The following is a 17878-nucleotide window of genomic DNA, read 5'->3' as shown; positions in this document are numbered from 1 at the left end:
TATTACTCGAACAGTTAAAATCACACTTACCTGTTTAATGCCTAGTCCTTTCTCATGCATATACCCCAGATTAAACATGGCTTGTGCACTGTGCTGCTGCTCAGATGCCAGACGATAATGAATGAACGCCGTCTCATAATCTACGTCAGTGCCAAATCCATAGAAGTGGTAGTCTCCAAGCTTAATTCTAGCCACAGTATAGCCTTTAACAAAAATTAAATGCAGAACTGCCGATAAACAGTGTGTTTAAAACAGACCAAACTGCTATTTTCTATTAACATTATTTACATAAAACAAAGCATTATACCAAAATACACAAACTTTATACAAATTCTTCAGCTAAACTACAAATTCAGCAAAAATTTAAAATGGAAGCAGAGCTCTTCTGAAGGCTTTGAACAGTCAGGAAGAGGTAAAACAAGGTGGGGGGTACCACCTATTCCACTAATATACTCTTCAAATGCTCTAGTCTATCTTTACATTTACATTTTAGGATAGTTCAGCTTGACCACTGACACAGGCTTGGAGAAGTGTTCTACAATTAGGCAGGAGCATGTAGAGGGAAAAACTCAAGTGAAAAAGAGCAGGAAAAGGTGAGAGTCTCAGGCTTTAGGCTGATATTCTAGTATACACTCTACTCAATTCAAATCACTGGTCTCAAATTGAAAACCAGAGCAAACTACAGCATGATAAAAATGCCCGATACTAAGATTTTGCAATTTAATTTAGAAAGCTTGGGTCTGTAATGCTCATTTGAAGAGTAAATACCAATCATTAGGCAAATGAGTAGAGTAACAATTAAAATTTCTGCTTAATTTTAAGGTGATGAGTGACATGATTCAGTCGGTAAAAGATTTTTAGAAAAGCAGTAAAGGAAAGTCTCTGGTTGAGACCCAGAATTAACGAGTGAATCACCTTGAGAGGCAGCCCTGTTCCAGTGTAGCAGAGCTCTGGGGTAAGTTTCGTTCTCACCTACAATGGTTGCTTCTCCTACAGACAAAAGACAAAATGATTTAAAGAAAGACACTCATTTTTTAGGCTTTCTTTTACAAAGTAGAATGTAAATGTGGGGCATAATTTAACAAGAATTGGGATATACCAATTATGAAATGAAGTATGTAAATGAAGTGCTGAGTTCAAAGGAACCACTACTTTCAGGACATTACTTCCTGAACCATGCTGTATCTGAAGACCTGATAATGAAACCACTTTACTAAGTCATTTCTAGGAATTTACATATCTCTGATGTGTTACTGTATCTGCTGTATTTTGAAAAAAAAATATTAAAAGCAGTTAATCTTAAAAAGAACATAAAATCTGTTTCTACTGTCTAATTATGCAATTAACTTTGGATCTCTGGCTTAGAGAGATCTGAGGTTAAATAATTTAGGTTAATGCTCTATTAAGTTCTGCTTATAGCCAAAGAAATTTCTTTGTGGTTTTTCTTTTTATTGGTTTACTTATTGTGAACACCTGTGTTCTAAACCAAAGGCTGGACTGAAAGGAAGCTCACTCTGATCGAGAATGAAGGCTGCATTGCTCTGTGCCACTTCATAGCCTTGCTCGGCCAGCAGGAGGTACTGGATGACGGCGGCATTGTAGTCGCCATCTTTATAGCTGTTATAGGCAGTCATAAGCCTCTCTGACCAACGGCCTCGTTCACATACATTCTTAAACAACTGTGAGAACAGAAAAGAAACTCAGTTAAAAATTAAGAAAGATATGCTAGAAAATAATTTTTGCACTTTGACTACAAGTGATTAAACTTTCTGAATCTATGGCAGTTTTACTAAATGCAGGTAAAAGTTTGGAATATTTATTTGAAGCATTCACTTAGTCTTTAATACAGGTTTATAAAAGTAACAGTAATTATATACCATTTACTATGACCAGACATGACTCCTCTGATTATTGGATATTATGGACATTTATTCACTTAATTATACCATAAGGAACCACCCTATGAGGTTAAGTCCTATTAAGAGCTCCATTTTATAAGTGAAGCATAGAGAGATTTAGAAATCTGGTAGGCATTTATCATGCCACTGCAAAGTATCAGTTATGACAGAGCAAAAGAGGAAATGTTCCAATTAGGAAGTATTATCATTCCCCATTGCAACACACACTTTTTTTCAAACTATGTCTCAGATACTGCTTTAGGTGCTACAGAGATTATAGTATCTGCTCTTACAAATACTGATTATAGAAAGCAAAAACAAAGGAAATAAGCATGACACTAACACACAGATCCTCAGTCTTTCCTCAGTATAGCAAGGCTAGCAGGCTGAGTCTGTTTCTACACTAGAAGAAATCGTGCAAAGAAAACTAGAATTAAAAGGGTAGACTTTCCTACTGGGGAAATCAATTTTCTGTACGCAAGTTGGCAGGAAAGCCTTACCTCCACAGCAGTGTGACATGAGCGCATCACACCTGTGCCACTGGCATGCATCTGTGCTAGGTTGTAGAAAGCCAAGATATGGCCTCCCTGAGAAGCTAAGTTAAAATATTTCAAGGCCTGTTTATAATCTCTTTTGACTCCAATGCCATCTGTAAGGAAAATTACATAAAAGGTCAGTAATAGTCTTAAATAAGATTTAATTGAAGCCTCAAAGAAGCCTTATATAGGAGGAGGAACACTAAATGAAATTTAGAATTCTTACTCAGCAAAAATGTGAACTTAATTAATACAGATTCATAAATTAATATAGACTAATATAATTTATAATTAAAAAACAAGATACACAAATCATTAAATGAGCCAGAATTCAGTAGCTCCCTGCAGGGAACATGGAGCAACTCAGGCTCTTTCTTGTCTTCCACTCTGCAGCCACCACCTATGGCTTTGTTTTCCTCCCAGGTTTCATTATCTACATGAGACACTGCGTTATTGTAAGAAAGCGTTTAGAAGCAGGAACACAGGGCACCTATAAGTACAGACACCCAGGCCAAGAAGTCGGAGATCATGGGGACTAGGAGGCACAGTTGCTGTCTGCCTGGCTCCCTGCTTGCTGGTCTGTCTGTGTATTCAGTGCCCTACTTCAGCATTAAAGGCATGTCAGATATACCTAAGGCTTCGAGATTCTTTTTTCATTCACCCAAATCAACAGCGAACCTGCCTGGCATGGGACGGTTACATAACACTCCTACTTCCCTATAACAGTGGCAAAGAACTAGCTGGCAGAAAACAGGTAAATGTAGATCATGGTATATTCACCGACGCCAGTGTTACTTACTATAGTACATAGAGCCAAGCTGTAGCTGCCCATCCACCCAGCCTTGTTCAGCAGCTTTCTGGAAATATTTCAGTGCCAGATCGTAATTCTGTAGAAGAGGCGATCACATGATGAGAAAACTCAAATAGTTGATATACGCAGAAGCCAGGGGAGTCATTCATCAGGAAAAATTAACAAAGCACACAAAAAATATTCTCAAAGAATCATTAAAAGGGCAGCCTTCTCTTTTTTTTAATAATATACTTTAAGTAATAAAGGGGTAGATATTTAATACCATGAAGAAAAGCAAAGAGAATTTTTCACTCTCAAAAAGCATAAATCACACTAGTAGAACACCAGGCCAGGAATTCAGAAGCAGTTGTATCTTCTCTACTAACCAATTAATCCTCCATTAAGCCTCATTTTTTTCCTGATATCAAATAAGGAAAACACTTCTCTCCTTATTTGTCTCTTCCCTGGAGAGATAATGTTTATAAAACATGAAATGATCATTAGATTTCATATATCATAACTATGCATGAGAAAATTAAAATCAAGATCACTACTAGATTTTAGTATCCAAAAATGACTAGACGGAAGCAAGGGAATACTTACAGATTAGAATCCTAAACCTAGCTCTCAGTTTCAGGCTCAAATTAAAAGAACCACAGTGCTTGGAGAAATTAAATAAAGAGAAGAGGATACCAATGAAAACCCATGAAGATGCAGCAGAGGAGAGTAAGAAGCAATGGTTCAGGAAAACGAAGAGCACTTGTAGTCACAGCACCCCAGGAAGAGAGGTCAAGGGAAGTAGAAGCAAAAAATGTCAACTGGAACTGACATATAAGAGGTCGCTGGTAACCCATATAGACCAATTACCAGGTAGAAGTCTGACTGCTAAGAGCTAAAGAGTGAAAACAGCTAATCATTCTTTGAAGAAACTCGGCTTTGCAGTGAAGGACTGAAGAGAAGAGAGGTGATAGCTAGAAGGGCCCAGGGTAGACCATCAAGCTTTCCTCCTTGTAAATGAGAGGACTTAAGCATTTCTTAGGCTGACATGAAGATGTAGCACGGAAAACATTTGGAAAGGTATGTAGGGTAGAGAGTATTCATGGAATAATGAGAAGCAGCTTCAGATCTTCAGGAGAAGGTGCCAGAGACAGAGCCATTCTAAGAAGGAAGCTGGTATGGTTCCTGAAACAACAGGAAAAGGCTGAGTTTTGGTTATAAGGAAACAGCCTCACCTGTGATAATAATTGGGAGTTAGTTACAGAACACTCTCTACCTCACGAGCTGACTACTTGCTAAAGTCAGAATATTTGACTGAAAACCTACCACTTGAACTCCTCTCCCATAGAGATAGGCCATTCCAAGTCCACTCTGACCAACTGGGTTGCCCTGCAAACCAGAGACAAAAGAATGAAAGGATTCGTTAAAAATAGGCACGGATAAATGACTGCTTAAGAAATAATTTACAAGCATTTTCAAAACATGTCTTAGTACTTCTCAATTCATAACAAAATATTTTCCTTCTCATCAGACAAAATATAATACTAACTTTTAGACATTTTGGGGGCTTTCAATGATTTTCTGAAAAAGAATAAACACTAAATTCATTTTGAATTAAATGTTGGTGATTAACCTTATGACCATTTGTTGCATGAATGTTATAAATGATTAATTTCATATTTTTAAAATTAAAAGCAGGTGATTTTTGTTTTTGGTAATTTCTCATTGGTAACCTCCTATCCCAAGAAAGAAGGGAGATGCTGTGGGGTAGAGTCAACAGCCACATAATAAAAGCAACACTGGGATTAGGTAGAAAAGATATGTGTAAAATTACTGAAGTCAGACAGACTAATGATTATGAGTCATTTGAGAACAAGAAGGGAAAAAATCTAGAATTCACCTAAAATAAGAGATAGAAGGCACTTTGAAAAAAAGTGTCAAGTGTGCGCCTTTGGCAACTGATACTTGGAACTACAGCAATATCAAGTTGGCTGGCGAAGAGATAAGTGTACACACTGGATACAATATAGGTAGTTTTCTCTGGGCCACAAAAGCCTAACTTATGTAGTATGATTATCAAAAGTAGTAAATTATGTAACCTCAAGTTGCAATACAAATAGAGTAAATTATATAATTCCCAATTCTATCACTAAAATCAGTATTTCCCTGATCAGGAAACCTCGATGAACTTGAACAGAGGCTAAAAACTCAATGATCTGATCCCTAAAACAAATTTGGTTTTAATTGGAAAGACTTTCTAGTCAATCCATTTGCATGAATCATATTTAGTGTTTTCAATAATTTCAGCATGAATTGGTTATGATTATTCCTTCAGTAAACTTATTTAAAAATAATAGCAATATGGGACACTTGAGTATACCATACACTCAAATGGTCCCTAATATACTGAGGTCATGCAGCCTTACCATGTCAGCGGCTTTCTTAAAGTAGTGAAGAGCTGTCTCATTACTCTGAGGTACAATGTCACTTCCCTCTGAATACATCTGGAAAACAGGCCCCAATTTCATTAAGAGTTGTAACTTCTCTCCAATTACATTTTTCTTATTGTGGTTTTTGCTGTAACTCCTGAAATCTTTCAACACAGTTTAAAATTCCCCATATCATCTTTTTAGAATTAAAAGCAAGCCTTAGAAATAAATAACCTTATATGTCAATATATTCTATGTCATCAAACTTATGACCATACACACACATATATGTATCTATAAACATGAGTCTATAAAATCAGTTCATAGATGAATTTCTTGGGAGAAAAATCTTTAATCCCAAGGTGAATCTTTTTTCTCCCTCTATCCCAGGAAGGCCAAATGGTGGGCACAGTGATTAAATGAAGAAAAGAAGAGCTGTGAGCAATGTCGACTTTCCTTTCTCCTCCACCAGGGGGAAAAGGATAGGTCTTAGGTTCAGGACGATAAAGTTGTGAAGTACTGACTAACTAGAAGGTATGGAATATGATAAAGAGGCCTGAGAAAGGAAGAGAATGACAAATAGTTTTTTTGCTTGTTTGTTGTTTAATCTAGATACATATTAAGGAAATGACAAATTAAGAAAATAGCTTTTTGAGATAGGGATATAGCGGTAACTTAGAGCAAGAATCTAAAGGGCTGGAATGCAATTCTTAAATGCTTAAGGAAAACAGATGGAGAACACCAATTTTATTTTTAAAGATTTATTTATTTTTTTATACAAGAACTGGGGTACAGGCCAGATAGGCAGGAGGGTGAGAGGATTCACCAGAGACAAAGCGGGGAACAGAACAGGCAGACTGAAGAAATACACTGCTGAGGGGAGCAGCAAGCAAGACAGGAGAGGTCTGCTTTGCCATGTGGGATTCTCGCCAGCCAGCCGGGATCAAACCAGCGCTGCAGAGGCTGCACTCAACCACCTGCACCACCAGGGAGGCCTGAGAACACTAATTTTTATCATGTAATAGTTGGAATGTCTAAATGTAAAGTTCTCAGGCCCCAATTAACTAGTTGTGATCATGTGGCAAATATAGATTATATTTTTTCCCATGTAAAAAACATTTGATATATTCTTTTTTTTAAGCTTTATTTATTTGTTTGTTTATTTATTTATTTATACAAGCACTGGGTACAGTCAGAAGCGCGGGAGGGTGAGAGAATTCACCAAAGTCAGAGCGGGGAGCAGAGCAGGCAGAAGGACCGAAGCACACTGCTGAGGGGAGTAGCGGGCAGCAGGATAGGTCTGCGCGCCATGTGGGACCCTCCTCCAGTGGCCGGGGAGCAGCCGGGGATCAAACCGTGCTGCAGAGGCTGCGGGCAGCTTCACAACCCAGCGCTCAACCGCTGCGCCACAGGGGAGGCCCAAAACATTTGATATATTCTATTGGAGCCTCCTAACCTTAGAATCTGATGACAGATGGAAGTATACTTTATATGGTTTATATTTTATTCGGTTTCAAAATAATGCAAAATGAAGTTCTCAGATTGTACTATAACATGAAATCATTCCTTACTTGAGAAAAGAATGGTACTAAGAGGTGAGTGATAGTTATATTTAAGATAATTAAAAGGTTGACAGACAAATTCCAGCAAAGTCTAATTGCCTCTATTCAGCATGGAAGCAAACAGGCAATTATGAGAGACTTAGCAAAAGCCAGGTAACATAAAGAATAAATTCCTCATTATTATGCATGATCCACAAAAAGTAGGCCCTCAGGCAGTGACAGATAATTTCAGTGGAGGATTAACACTCTGATGCATGGATGTTATTTTTAAGTTACTGAAGAAAATGGTTCATCATAGCACTTACCTTAAAGTTCCTTGCACTGGAAATTTTTTCTCCAGTTTATTTTTGGTGAATTGTAGATCCTGAATACAATATATGCTTACTATGTAAATTACATACTACAAGCACAGGAGGTACAATACCTTTCCCAAGAAGGCCATAGCATGTGAATTGCCAGCATTAGCTGCTAAGTTGAAGTAGTCAAATGCTCGCTATGAAAAAAAGAACATATTCAAATAGTAAGTTTTTAGTAGAATATGCCTTTCATCCAAAATTATTTCAGAAACATTAAAAAAAATCTTGTTAAATTGCAGTATCTCAGTTAAATAAATGGCAATACCATCTATTAGTTGCTCAAGCCTCTGTTCACTCTCATATACAATGGATCACTAAGTCCTAAGTACGTAAGCACTATGAAACATATCTTGAATCCATCTACTGTACTCCATTACCACAACTCTAGTTTAGGCTATGTTATCTCTCATCCGCCTTCTGGAATACTCCCCGTCCTGATATCCCTCCTTTTATTTTTTGGCTTAACCGAAGCAACTGTTGGTAAATCTCAACATGCTGGTGCTTATAAGCCCTCTGAAGTGCTGCAGTGTGACCTCAACATCTTGCTCTCTGCCTGTGGGTGGACCAGCTTTGTTCCTCCTGCCCTCAAGGCCTTTGCACATGCTATTCTTTAAAAACCAGAATCTTAACCTGCAGGTTGAACTTACATGTTATTCACTTTACAGAGAAGTTGTACCTGACAACTCCACCTCCCCTTTAATGCTCCTTGGTCACAACAATCACAACCTGCCATATATTTATTGGTGTGATCATTTTTAAAAAGTCTAATGCTTCTATTAAACTTGAAACTTTAAGAACAAAGTCCAAAGTTGTTTATCTGACATTCTACCCTGAAGAGCTACCAATGAATGATACAGTAGCACCCAAATGTTTGTTGAATTAATTCAGTTGCATACTAGGAACTCCTTTCTTTCCCCATGCAGCTGGTAAAATCAATGATCTTTGTGTTGCCGCTTCACAAGTAGGCAGCATACACCACCAATATTCCAAAAGGGTGTAGAAGATATGGAGCAACGCTTATCTAGAATTGTGTTCTCTTGCTTGACATTTTTATTAACCAGTTCATCCGAAGCATCGCTGTTCTAATGACATACATTTAAGGACTTGGAGACAATGAAAGTTGTCAAATGCTATCTGAATAAATAGTAGTCAGTAGTAGTAGTAATAATAATGCATAGAGATTTGGTATAGTTTTAGTGATAATCATATTTTTTTATGATCTAATTCTTAAAGATGGGATACGGCATGTGAATAACCTTACTTAGAATATTTATCTGGAGAAGTAGAAAACCAGTTTTATTAGTCTGATAGACACTTAAAGAGAATTTACTGTGGGCTAGGAATAAAGTGGCAAACAACGCAATAATAGTCTGTGCTCCTCTGGATCTTTTGAAGTAGTAGAAAACAACTTTACATAATTAACTACTTGACAATGGATAGGGCCTCAAGAAAGACTGATTTTGCAAAATTATAGCTTTGCTACATGACTTCTTCTTAGAGTGTATAAACAAAGACTGGTACAAGTCCTTGGAGGCCATGTTAACGGTTTTGGTGTTTAGCTACTAGAAATCACAGATCACCTAAAAGTTCTAAACAAGGGAACACATGATGAGATGTGCTATTTACAGAGATAAGAAATGCAAGCAGTAAATGATTCACTTAAGTGATAAGTGTACTGACAGGAAGGGATGAGATAAGAGTTATTTAAGACACAGCAGACCGAAGTTGTGAATGGATACAGATTTGAATGCTATACTTGTTTATTCCTAATTTCTCATACTCAACATCAAATTTTCTCAGTTCTATGAAATACTTTCTAAGAGGAGTTTTTAAGACATACTTTTATGACATACCTCTAGAAAGCTAACACACTGCATATTTATTTTTGCAGTGCTGAAAATTAGGTTTTAGAATAAAACCTTTCCGAACACTATAAGGTAAAAAAAATCACATTTTTTTCTCAGTTTTCCTCAGGAGTTAACTAGATCGTGAAGGTGCATTTGTGAAGACCCAATTGTGATGACTGCCATTGACTTAGCAAGAAATACCTCTGGACACTCGTTTCTTGCTACGACATGAAGCATAAAATCCTTGGAAGAGCAATGGTACCTGGTGATTTTGTTCGACTCCACGCCCTCCGTGCAGATGCAGTTGTCCCAGACCAACCTGAAAATTAACAAAGTGAGATAAAAGTCAATGATACTACCTATCATATAATTAAATTAGTTTAACAAGAAACCATTTGGTCACAAAAGGTTTCTGTTCATAGCTCAGAAACTTAAAGATTTAGTCTTAACTCCAGAAGGTATTGATCTTACTTTACCTAACCTACATGTTTACAAAATTTTAAATGTCTGCTTTTAATTATAAGATATTCTTCCGAAAGGGCTATGAAATAAGGGTGTTCGCAGACAAACTAAAACTGAATTTGTCACCAATACCCTATTTTAAAGGAAGCAGTATTCTTTTCTTTTTTCCAATTTATCCAACTATGTTTATTAAGCTGGTTATCCTTTAGGAAGAAGGAAGATAATCCTGGGAAGCCTGGAGATACAGTAAGAAATAAAGTGCAATGGAAAGGTAAATCTAAATTCTATAGACTACATATATATTTGAATCTTGTAAGGTTCAAAAATACATAGAATTAAAACATATTTTTTCTTTATATTTTAATTTAAGTCTCCCTTCTGTTAATCTCAAAATTAAAAAGTATCTATTGATCATTTCTATATACTTTTAAATCAGCAAAAATGGTAGAAAAAGAAAGACTGATGCTGAAGTTCTTTATATTTTAATATAAAAATATCCCATGAAACAACAAATTATGGTAATTTGATGGGCATCACAAAGTTTACATTAAATAAGCCTAGTTCTGTCCCTAACCCTGTGGGAAATTACGGTCTAAGGTTAGCTAAGGAAACATGAAAGAAAATAACTCTGAGGAGCATATGAAATAACAAACATTTCCAAGACTGACTGTTTTGAGTTCAAGGCAAAGTAGTGGCATGGCACCCCTGGCTGGGGAAGTAGCCTGGCCACCTTTCAGCAGGGCTGTCCTCTGCTATCCTAAGACTGTTCTGAGAAGGTAGTAGTGGTTTTCAACTGTGGTGCACAATAGTTACCAATTTTGAGGAACTGGGCCATAGCCCAGATAAATCCAAATGCCAGTTATCTTGAGAGTGTGAGACTCTTTGTTAGCATTTTTCTTAATGTTTCTCAGGTGATTCTACTATGTAGCTAGTATTTGTTCAGAGCAATGAAAATGTTACTTAAAAATGTAAGTGCTTGCCTCCAAGACAGTAGTATAAACAACACGCACTTTAGCAGTAAGACAGCCCATGAAATGTTTAAACACGTACCTGTGCTTGTACATCACCTTTCTCAGCTAGGAACTGGTAATACTGAATCAAGTCTTCTTCCAGCATTCCACTGTTCATTCCTGGATTCTCCACCTCATCAGGCAGCCGTATTCTCTGTACTACTGAGCCTCCTGTCAGTGAGATATCACTAGCAACTGGAACAGGACAGAGTAATAACATGGAAGGAAGTCAAAAGATTGTCCCACAGAAAGAAGTATGATTGCAGCTGCCAAATGTTTGTTGGTAGACATTGTTAAAAGAAACTGTTTCTATGGCAGTCTATAGATCTAAACTAAATTCAGTTTTTATTCATAATATTTAAGTGGAGGGCCTCCCTGGTGGCGCAAGGGTTAAGATGTAACCTATGAAGCTGTCCACAGCCACTGCAGCACGAGTTCGATTCCCTGCTGGCCAGGGAGCAACCCAAGTGGCGCAGCAGACCTTTCCTGACTCGCCCACTGCTCCCCTCAGCAGTGTACTTTGGTCAATCTGCCTTTTCTGTTCCTCACTCTGTCTCTGGTGAATCCTCTCACCACCCCACACCTCTGGCCTGTACCCCAGCTCTTGTATGCATAATGAATAAATCTTTAAAAAAAAAAATTAAGTGGAAACCAAAGCAAAAAGTTTTTAAAAGTACTTCTTAATCAACTAGTGTAAAGATGATGCCACTGAAAAAAGCCATTCATAATGTTTCAAGTAGTACAATAAAACAAATATATTTAAACTTTATTTTATATATATAATATATATATTAAATATATGTATATATATATTTTTTGGGGGGGGTAAAGTGAAAGTCAAAAAATAGATACCATGATTGGCAACAAGACGATAATGAGTCAGAGCAGATTCACAGCTCTGGAGGACTCCGATGCCGGCCCAGTATCGGTAACCCTGTAAAACAACTTCAGCTGTAAAGACGGCAGTTTCACATGCTTAGTGACATTCTCATTGGAGCAAACAAAGCTAACTATATTCAGCATGTAATTTTGCTGTCTTTTGGTTCAAGTACACCATCCACCTCATTTGTCCTGAATTTTAGGTTCAGAAAAAATTTAGTCAGCAACTTCAATAATCAGACACTAGCTAAGAACTAAGAAATAATAAGGTTCCTAGAAGAATCAAAACAGATGCCACAAACTTTGTATATGAAGTGTGCATATTTTACCTATAAGAAAAAAACAGACTCATCTATAGAATAGACTTTAATCTTATTTTGGAAAGAATTTTAACAAAAACAGATTAATCTTCCATAGGCAAATAAGTAGTAACAATTTAGTAAAATAGGGAAGACAAGCGACTACTAGAATTAGATATAGTAATACCAGCAATTTATGACTTCAGAAATGAGGAGACAGGTAATTATAAAAAGCATAATAAAACAGATAGCAGAGCTCTCTGCAGTGATTAGCACAGATTTAAGTAACTTTATAAACTAACAATCTTCAGGGCATTACTGTATAATATGGAGTATAATAGCTAATGTTTTTAGTGTGTAGCCACCATTTACGAAGAATGGTAAATAATGAGAAATTCCTGTCAAAAAAAATTTCACATATTGTATGGGGAATATAAAAATAAAATTTATTTTAAAAAAAATTCACATATTTTTTCCACAGAAAAAAGTAAGTTTGATATTTTTTGAAAATTTATTGAAAAGGAACTTTTCAATCACTGTTTGGGGAATAAATGTTATGTAGATTAAACAGACAAATGAAAAAAGAACATTGAAATTAGCAAGTTGTTTTTCAGAAAGTCAGCCAACACCTTTGCTCTAAACTCCTTCGGCAGCTCGGCCCTGTGACAGGAAACTAACCAAACACCTTGGCACCAGTGCTGGCTGTGGACATGATTTGTGTCCACCTGCCTTGTGATAACTACTGGCACTTACTCTCGAGTCACAGTTTCCTGACAACACCACATTCCCACTTACTGCTGTCTCTGTGCATATACTGCTCTGGCTGTCTGCACTCCCTTCTGCTCCTTTTATTTCCTTTTTTCCTCAGAACTATATGCTTAAATTCCCCTCCTTCCAATCACAGGATGCTGAAGTCCTTCTAGGTGGCCCCTTGAATTCTTATACTGGGTTTTAGTGGTCTCCGTACTGAGTGTCATTAATCAGTGTCAGTAATGAACTTACTCATCTTGTTTTTCTAGGGACAAGTACTCAATAAAAATCTTTTGAATACATGTTGGTAAAATAACCTAAGACCCATTACATTTTCCTTTGTTAAGTCTCATATCCCATCCTTTCCAGATTTAGGACTGGTTTCTTTGTTTTTATTCTGATTTCCACTCATTTATCTTTTATATTCACTAAAACATAGTAAAGTGGTTCAGAGGTCATGTGACTTACCTAAAGTCAGTTTATAAAGGAGAAAGCAGGTTAAACATCTTACCAGACAAGAATTTAATGGAAAGGTTCTATATCTGCCACTAACCCTTTAAAGTGATCAATGCTATCAGATAAGAGATACTGTGGAATGAGCTTCAGAGAAGGTTTGTGTATAGTTAGCCCTTCATCAATTTAATCATAAAATCTTTGATAATCCAATCTAAAAAGTGATTCTGAGAAACGATTCCAACTTACAGAAGTTACAAAGAGCCATTTACTGGATCTTTATTTTAAGGGCATCAATCAAACTAATTATTGTGCAGGAAAGTTGTGGACTCTAATAATTTTCACTCATATATAGATTCAATTATTGTATCCATTAACATGGCTTTGAAGGACATCTATCAGAATATTTGGTCATAACAAATCTAAGTAAATTTCACACATGAAGGCTAAAAAAGTTGTGGCTACTTATGTAACAAAAATGCTTCTGCTACTCAATGCTGTTAGTCTTCCACTTAAGTCTTACTTACCAAAACCATGTGGGCTATTAGGTTGCCTCCAAGGGCTCCAAAAGTATAATATACAAGGGCCTGTGAAAGAACAAAAGATGCTCAAATAAACATAGACACATATTTACCCAATTCAAATTGTAGTCTGTAAGTTGTAGTGAAGTATTACCTTTGCCTGACTTGAATTAACTCCAAGTCCAGAGGCATAGAGAAAGCCAAGAGCCTGAAATAAAATGATAAAAGTTAAGAGTTGTTTCTTTGATGGAAGTTTATCCAAGCTAGACAGTTTAATGAGTTATGAAAAGATGCAGGTATCTTTAAATTCTAAAAGATCTGAATTGTTCAAAATATGCATAAATGTGCAGAGAGCCTCAGAAATGCATTGTTTTACAAATTACACAATGACATACAACTTTAAACATGTCATAAAGTTTAGCTTGAACATTAAAGACAATTTATTCAAGTATTAACTAGAGAAACAAAGCTGAGCACACTAAAACATGATTTACCTTGATGAGTGGCTACATGAGAGCAAAATGACGTCTAAATTATTATCTATATAACACCAACGTACTATCTATCTATACAAAAGGGAATGCACAATGAAAATGGATAAAAGATTACTCCTGGAATAAAAAGAGGCAGCAAGGGGTCAAGTTGAAAGGATCAAGGGAGAAAGGTGACTCACGTTAGTTTTATATAAATTCATTTATGAAAAGGAAAACAAACTTTGAAAACAAAGTGGGGGCAATTAAGATATAACCTTTCCTATTAACTAAAGCTTAGATCACCTATGAGATGTAGGCTAGTTAAGTATTCAGTCCTATAGAAAACAAAGGTCACAACTGTTGCAATTGTTTAAATAATATGAAAACTGGGCCTCCCTGATGGCGCATGGGGTTGGCCACTGCACTGTGAGGTGGTCCCCAGCCTCTGCAGCACAAACTCCATCTCTGGCTGGCCAGGGAACAACCCACATGGCGCAGCAGACCTCTCCTATCTTGCCCACTGCTCCCCTCAGTAGTGTGCTTTGGTCAGACTGCCTGTTCTGTTCCCCACTCTGTCTCTGATGAATCCTCTCACCCCCGCATCTCTGGCCTGTACCCCAACTCTTGTAAGCATAAATAAATAAATCTTTAAAAAAAAAAATAAATAAAAATAATTAATATGAAAACAGACTTCCTCAGTGGTTAGAAATTTATTTACTATTTAGGCAAGGCCCACACCTTCAATAAGCTGAATTACTGGAGGCATTTTAAATAAACATGGTGGCACCCCAAACTTAGCTGTTAAGCATGACTACTGGGGAATCAAGCAGAAATATATCGAGTGGTGCCATGCATTATGGAATGCAGATGAGTCAAAAATATCTTACCTGAATTCTGATGATATACATTTTACAATGAGGGAACAAACTAAAAGACATTTTGAAGAAGCAAAGAGCAAGCTGAGGTAGAACAATCTGCAGAAAAACTGGCCCTATTTTTAACACAGAAAAAAAAAAGGGGGAAGGGATAGAGGCTAGGCTGGAAATACAACTATATAAGGTCTAATTCTAGACTGGCTACAGGTTTAGACAAAACATGTATAACAAGCATAAGCAAGTATAACGAAAATGTTCTGGTTCAATACTTTATGAATATGGTGTGAGTATTATATGACATAAATATTTACTGTAATGGAAAGGTGAAGGTTGTTGACTAGAAAGAGCAAGCTGTGGATTGTGGATTGTGACTAGAAAGAGCAAGCAGTGATATTTCATTTTAATAAAAAATCCGTATGCGTATATACACAGAGAGAAAGGGTATGCAGGCACACATACGATGTTTACTTTCTTGTTTTTTTTTTTGTTTTTTACTTTCTCTTTTTTTTTTTAGTTTGTGTCTAGCTTCCTATAATGGACATATTGGGCTAAGATTAACAAGAGCTGGAGCACTGAAATTTTGGGGGAAAAAATGCAATGGTGAATAATTATTTTCATATTTCATTCTCTACAGATCTAATCTGGAAAACAATAAATATAATTGTGGCAAGGTGCAGCTGCAAAAATATCTTAGGTAATATCACTTAATAATGCAAAGTAATATGAGAAGATAAAAATTCTCAGACTAAGGAAAAAGATGTCCAAGAAGATTGGTAAAATGATCCACCACAAAATTAGCATTTAATGATTATTTTGCCTTCGAATCTTACTGTCAAAAGAAGTCAGGGCATGGAGAATGGATGGCTGTAGAAATAAACAAGTGGTACGTATGAGACTCTCCATTGAGAGTACACTTACAGTTTGTCCCTTGGGAGAGCCTTCCTCTGTCAGTTTCTCAAACATCTCTTTAGCTGCCTGGATATTCTGTGTCAGGTAGTCACCAAACAAAAGAGCATAGGACACTCTCTCGAGGGCCTTAGTATGGTTCATGCCTGCTGCCTTCTGAAGATACCGATATGCTCTTCAAATATAAATAATTAAAAAACAAATGAGCAATATTTTGGAAATGCCATTAAGTATTTTTTTCAAGATTACTAAAAATGCGGCATAAATAATTTTCTTATTCTATAGAATCCCTGATATATTATTTCTATTAAGTAATGTTACTTTTATTCATAGGAAACATTCTAGCTACTTTGGTTTTACATAAGATACCAGTTCTCTTTGTTGTCTGAATATCTTAGAATTGTCTAATTGCGCTAATACTAACTCTAAAATGTCTATTAAAAGAGTTAACTAGATTTGCAATGAGAGAATTTAGTAACATAATGTCTAGCAAGTAATTCGAATAATTATTAAAGATTTCTTTTTAAACCTTTGCACATATTAATAAAAATCAGCTAAGATTAAAGGGCATAAAATGTTAGAAGACAGTAATTTGTTTTACATTCTTTCCAAGTGCAGATTCTGCAATTTTAATCTTTACAAGAAAATTACAGAGCAAAAGCATGACAAGTAAAAATTCTTTTTTTAAATGTCATTTTGAATTCTGAATGAAACATGTATTCTAAGTTCTTAGAAACTATCATAATTTCGTCAATTATTTCCATTTTGTTCATTGTCCATTCTTGTGATCAGTACTTGTAGCTTTTTTATCCCTATAGGCTCAAATCTGATCAAAGCCCACAAAATGTCTACATCACTTCATATTAAGTTTTCTTGTAACTTAAGAAATCCTAGATTTCACAGCACATTTGGAAAAAGTCTTTCGCTATTTATCTCAGAAATGACCTCTCTTGGGGGAAGAATGGTCCTGGCAGTGCCACCTACTCTCTTTTTTGGCTTTTCTTATTGCTTCCATTGAGGATTTTCATGCCAGTCTGGAACATCATTTCTGCTTCCTGCATTTGCCGTCTTTTTGCAGCCTCTTCTTCAGCTAAAACCAAAATATCAGATACATTTAAGTGTGTTTTAATTCCACACCAATTATTTATCAAACATCAGTATGTATACTTTCTTTTCGTTAGTCATCTAAACATAATTAATGATCTTTCACTATTTCCAAATCTGATCCTAAAGACCCATGATTTAATTGTAGTTTTTATCTGACAAAAGCTAACACTTAAAAAAAAAAAAAAAGACATTAAAATAATTTTCTTTTAGAAGAAGCAATATCAAGGGTACTTTTGAGCTAGTAATTCTAAAACTTTTTATATAATTCTAGCAAAATTTCTGAGGGAGCTTTTGACTATATGCTAAGGTCAATTAAAATCAGAAGGACATTATAAAGTAACAGTCAGAAAAAACAGTGTTGTAGCCAAAGAACACGAGAGCTGCATTTGAAATGCTATAGATTTCTGTAAGGAGGCAATATTTGATTAACTATACACAAATTAGTAAAAAAAAAAAAAATTATTAAATAGAGATTTAATATTCAAATTCTCTACTTTTTTCCCTCTATGCATTGACATTATATTAGAGATCATACAATTACTATAGGTTTCTCAAGCAGTATTTTGGTACTATAATATAGCATTTTATCAGAAATCTAGAACTCAAAAGGTTTTTGAATGTTTTGTTAGGACTCACAGAAGTGAGTCTTTTTGTAATATAAAAACAAAGTCTGATTACTAAAGTGGAGTACATTCAAAATGGACTATATTTGTTGTTATTTCCTAGGA

The 17878-nt window shown here is 35.9% G+C and overlaps 1 protein-coding gene across 1 annotated transcript in view; it reads right to left on the bottom strand.

Moving 5' to 3' along the window:
• The window catches only part of SEL1L (SEL1L adaptor subunit of ERAD E3 ubiquitin ligase), a 44985-nt gene that overhangs the window by 5570 nt on the left and 21537 nt on the right, over positions 1 to 17878 (bottom strand). Inside the window, exons 5-19 of the mRNA XM_037503752.2 lie at positions 17028 to 17133; positions 16056 to 16218; positions 13944 to 13997; positions 13796 to 13855; positions 11740 to 11821; positions 10928 to 11082; positions 9678 to 9734; positions 7637 to 7705; positions 5648 to 5725; positions 4548 to 4610; positions 3234 to 3321; positions 2399 to 2547; positions 1514 to 1679; positions 916 to 990; positions 31 to 203 (exon numbers count right to left, since the gene is read on the bottom strand). Coding sequence (XP_037359649.1) covers positions 31 to 203; positions 916 to 990; positions 1514 to 1679; positions 2399 to 2547; positions 3234 to 3321; positions 4548 to 4610; positions 5648 to 5725; positions 7637 to 7705; positions 9678 to 9734; positions 10928 to 11082; positions 11740 to 11821; positions 13796 to 13855; positions 13944 to 13997; positions 16056 to 16218; positions 17028 to 17133 — 1538 coding nt within the window. The remainder of the gene's footprint in view (positions 1 to 30; positions 204 to 915; positions 991 to 1513; positions 1680 to 2398; positions 2548 to 3233; positions 3322 to 4547; positions 4611 to 5647; positions 5726 to 7636; positions 7706 to 9677; positions 9735 to 10927; positions 11083 to 11739; positions 11822 to 13795; positions 13856 to 13943; positions 13998 to 16055; positions 16219 to 17027; positions 17134 to 17878) is intronic.

This window comes from Talpa occidentalis, unplaced genomic scaffold (assembly GCF_014898055.3).
Source record: "Talpa occidentalis isolate TD23 unplaced genomic scaffold, MPIMG_talOcc4v2.1 talOcc4.11, whole genome shotgun sequence".
NCBI lineage: Eukaryota > Metazoa > Chordata > Mammalia > Eulipotyphla > Talpidae > Talpa > Talpa occidentalis.
The sequence above is the reverse complement of the archived record's forward strand: the minus strand, read 5'-3'. Positions and strand labels throughout refer to the sequence as shown.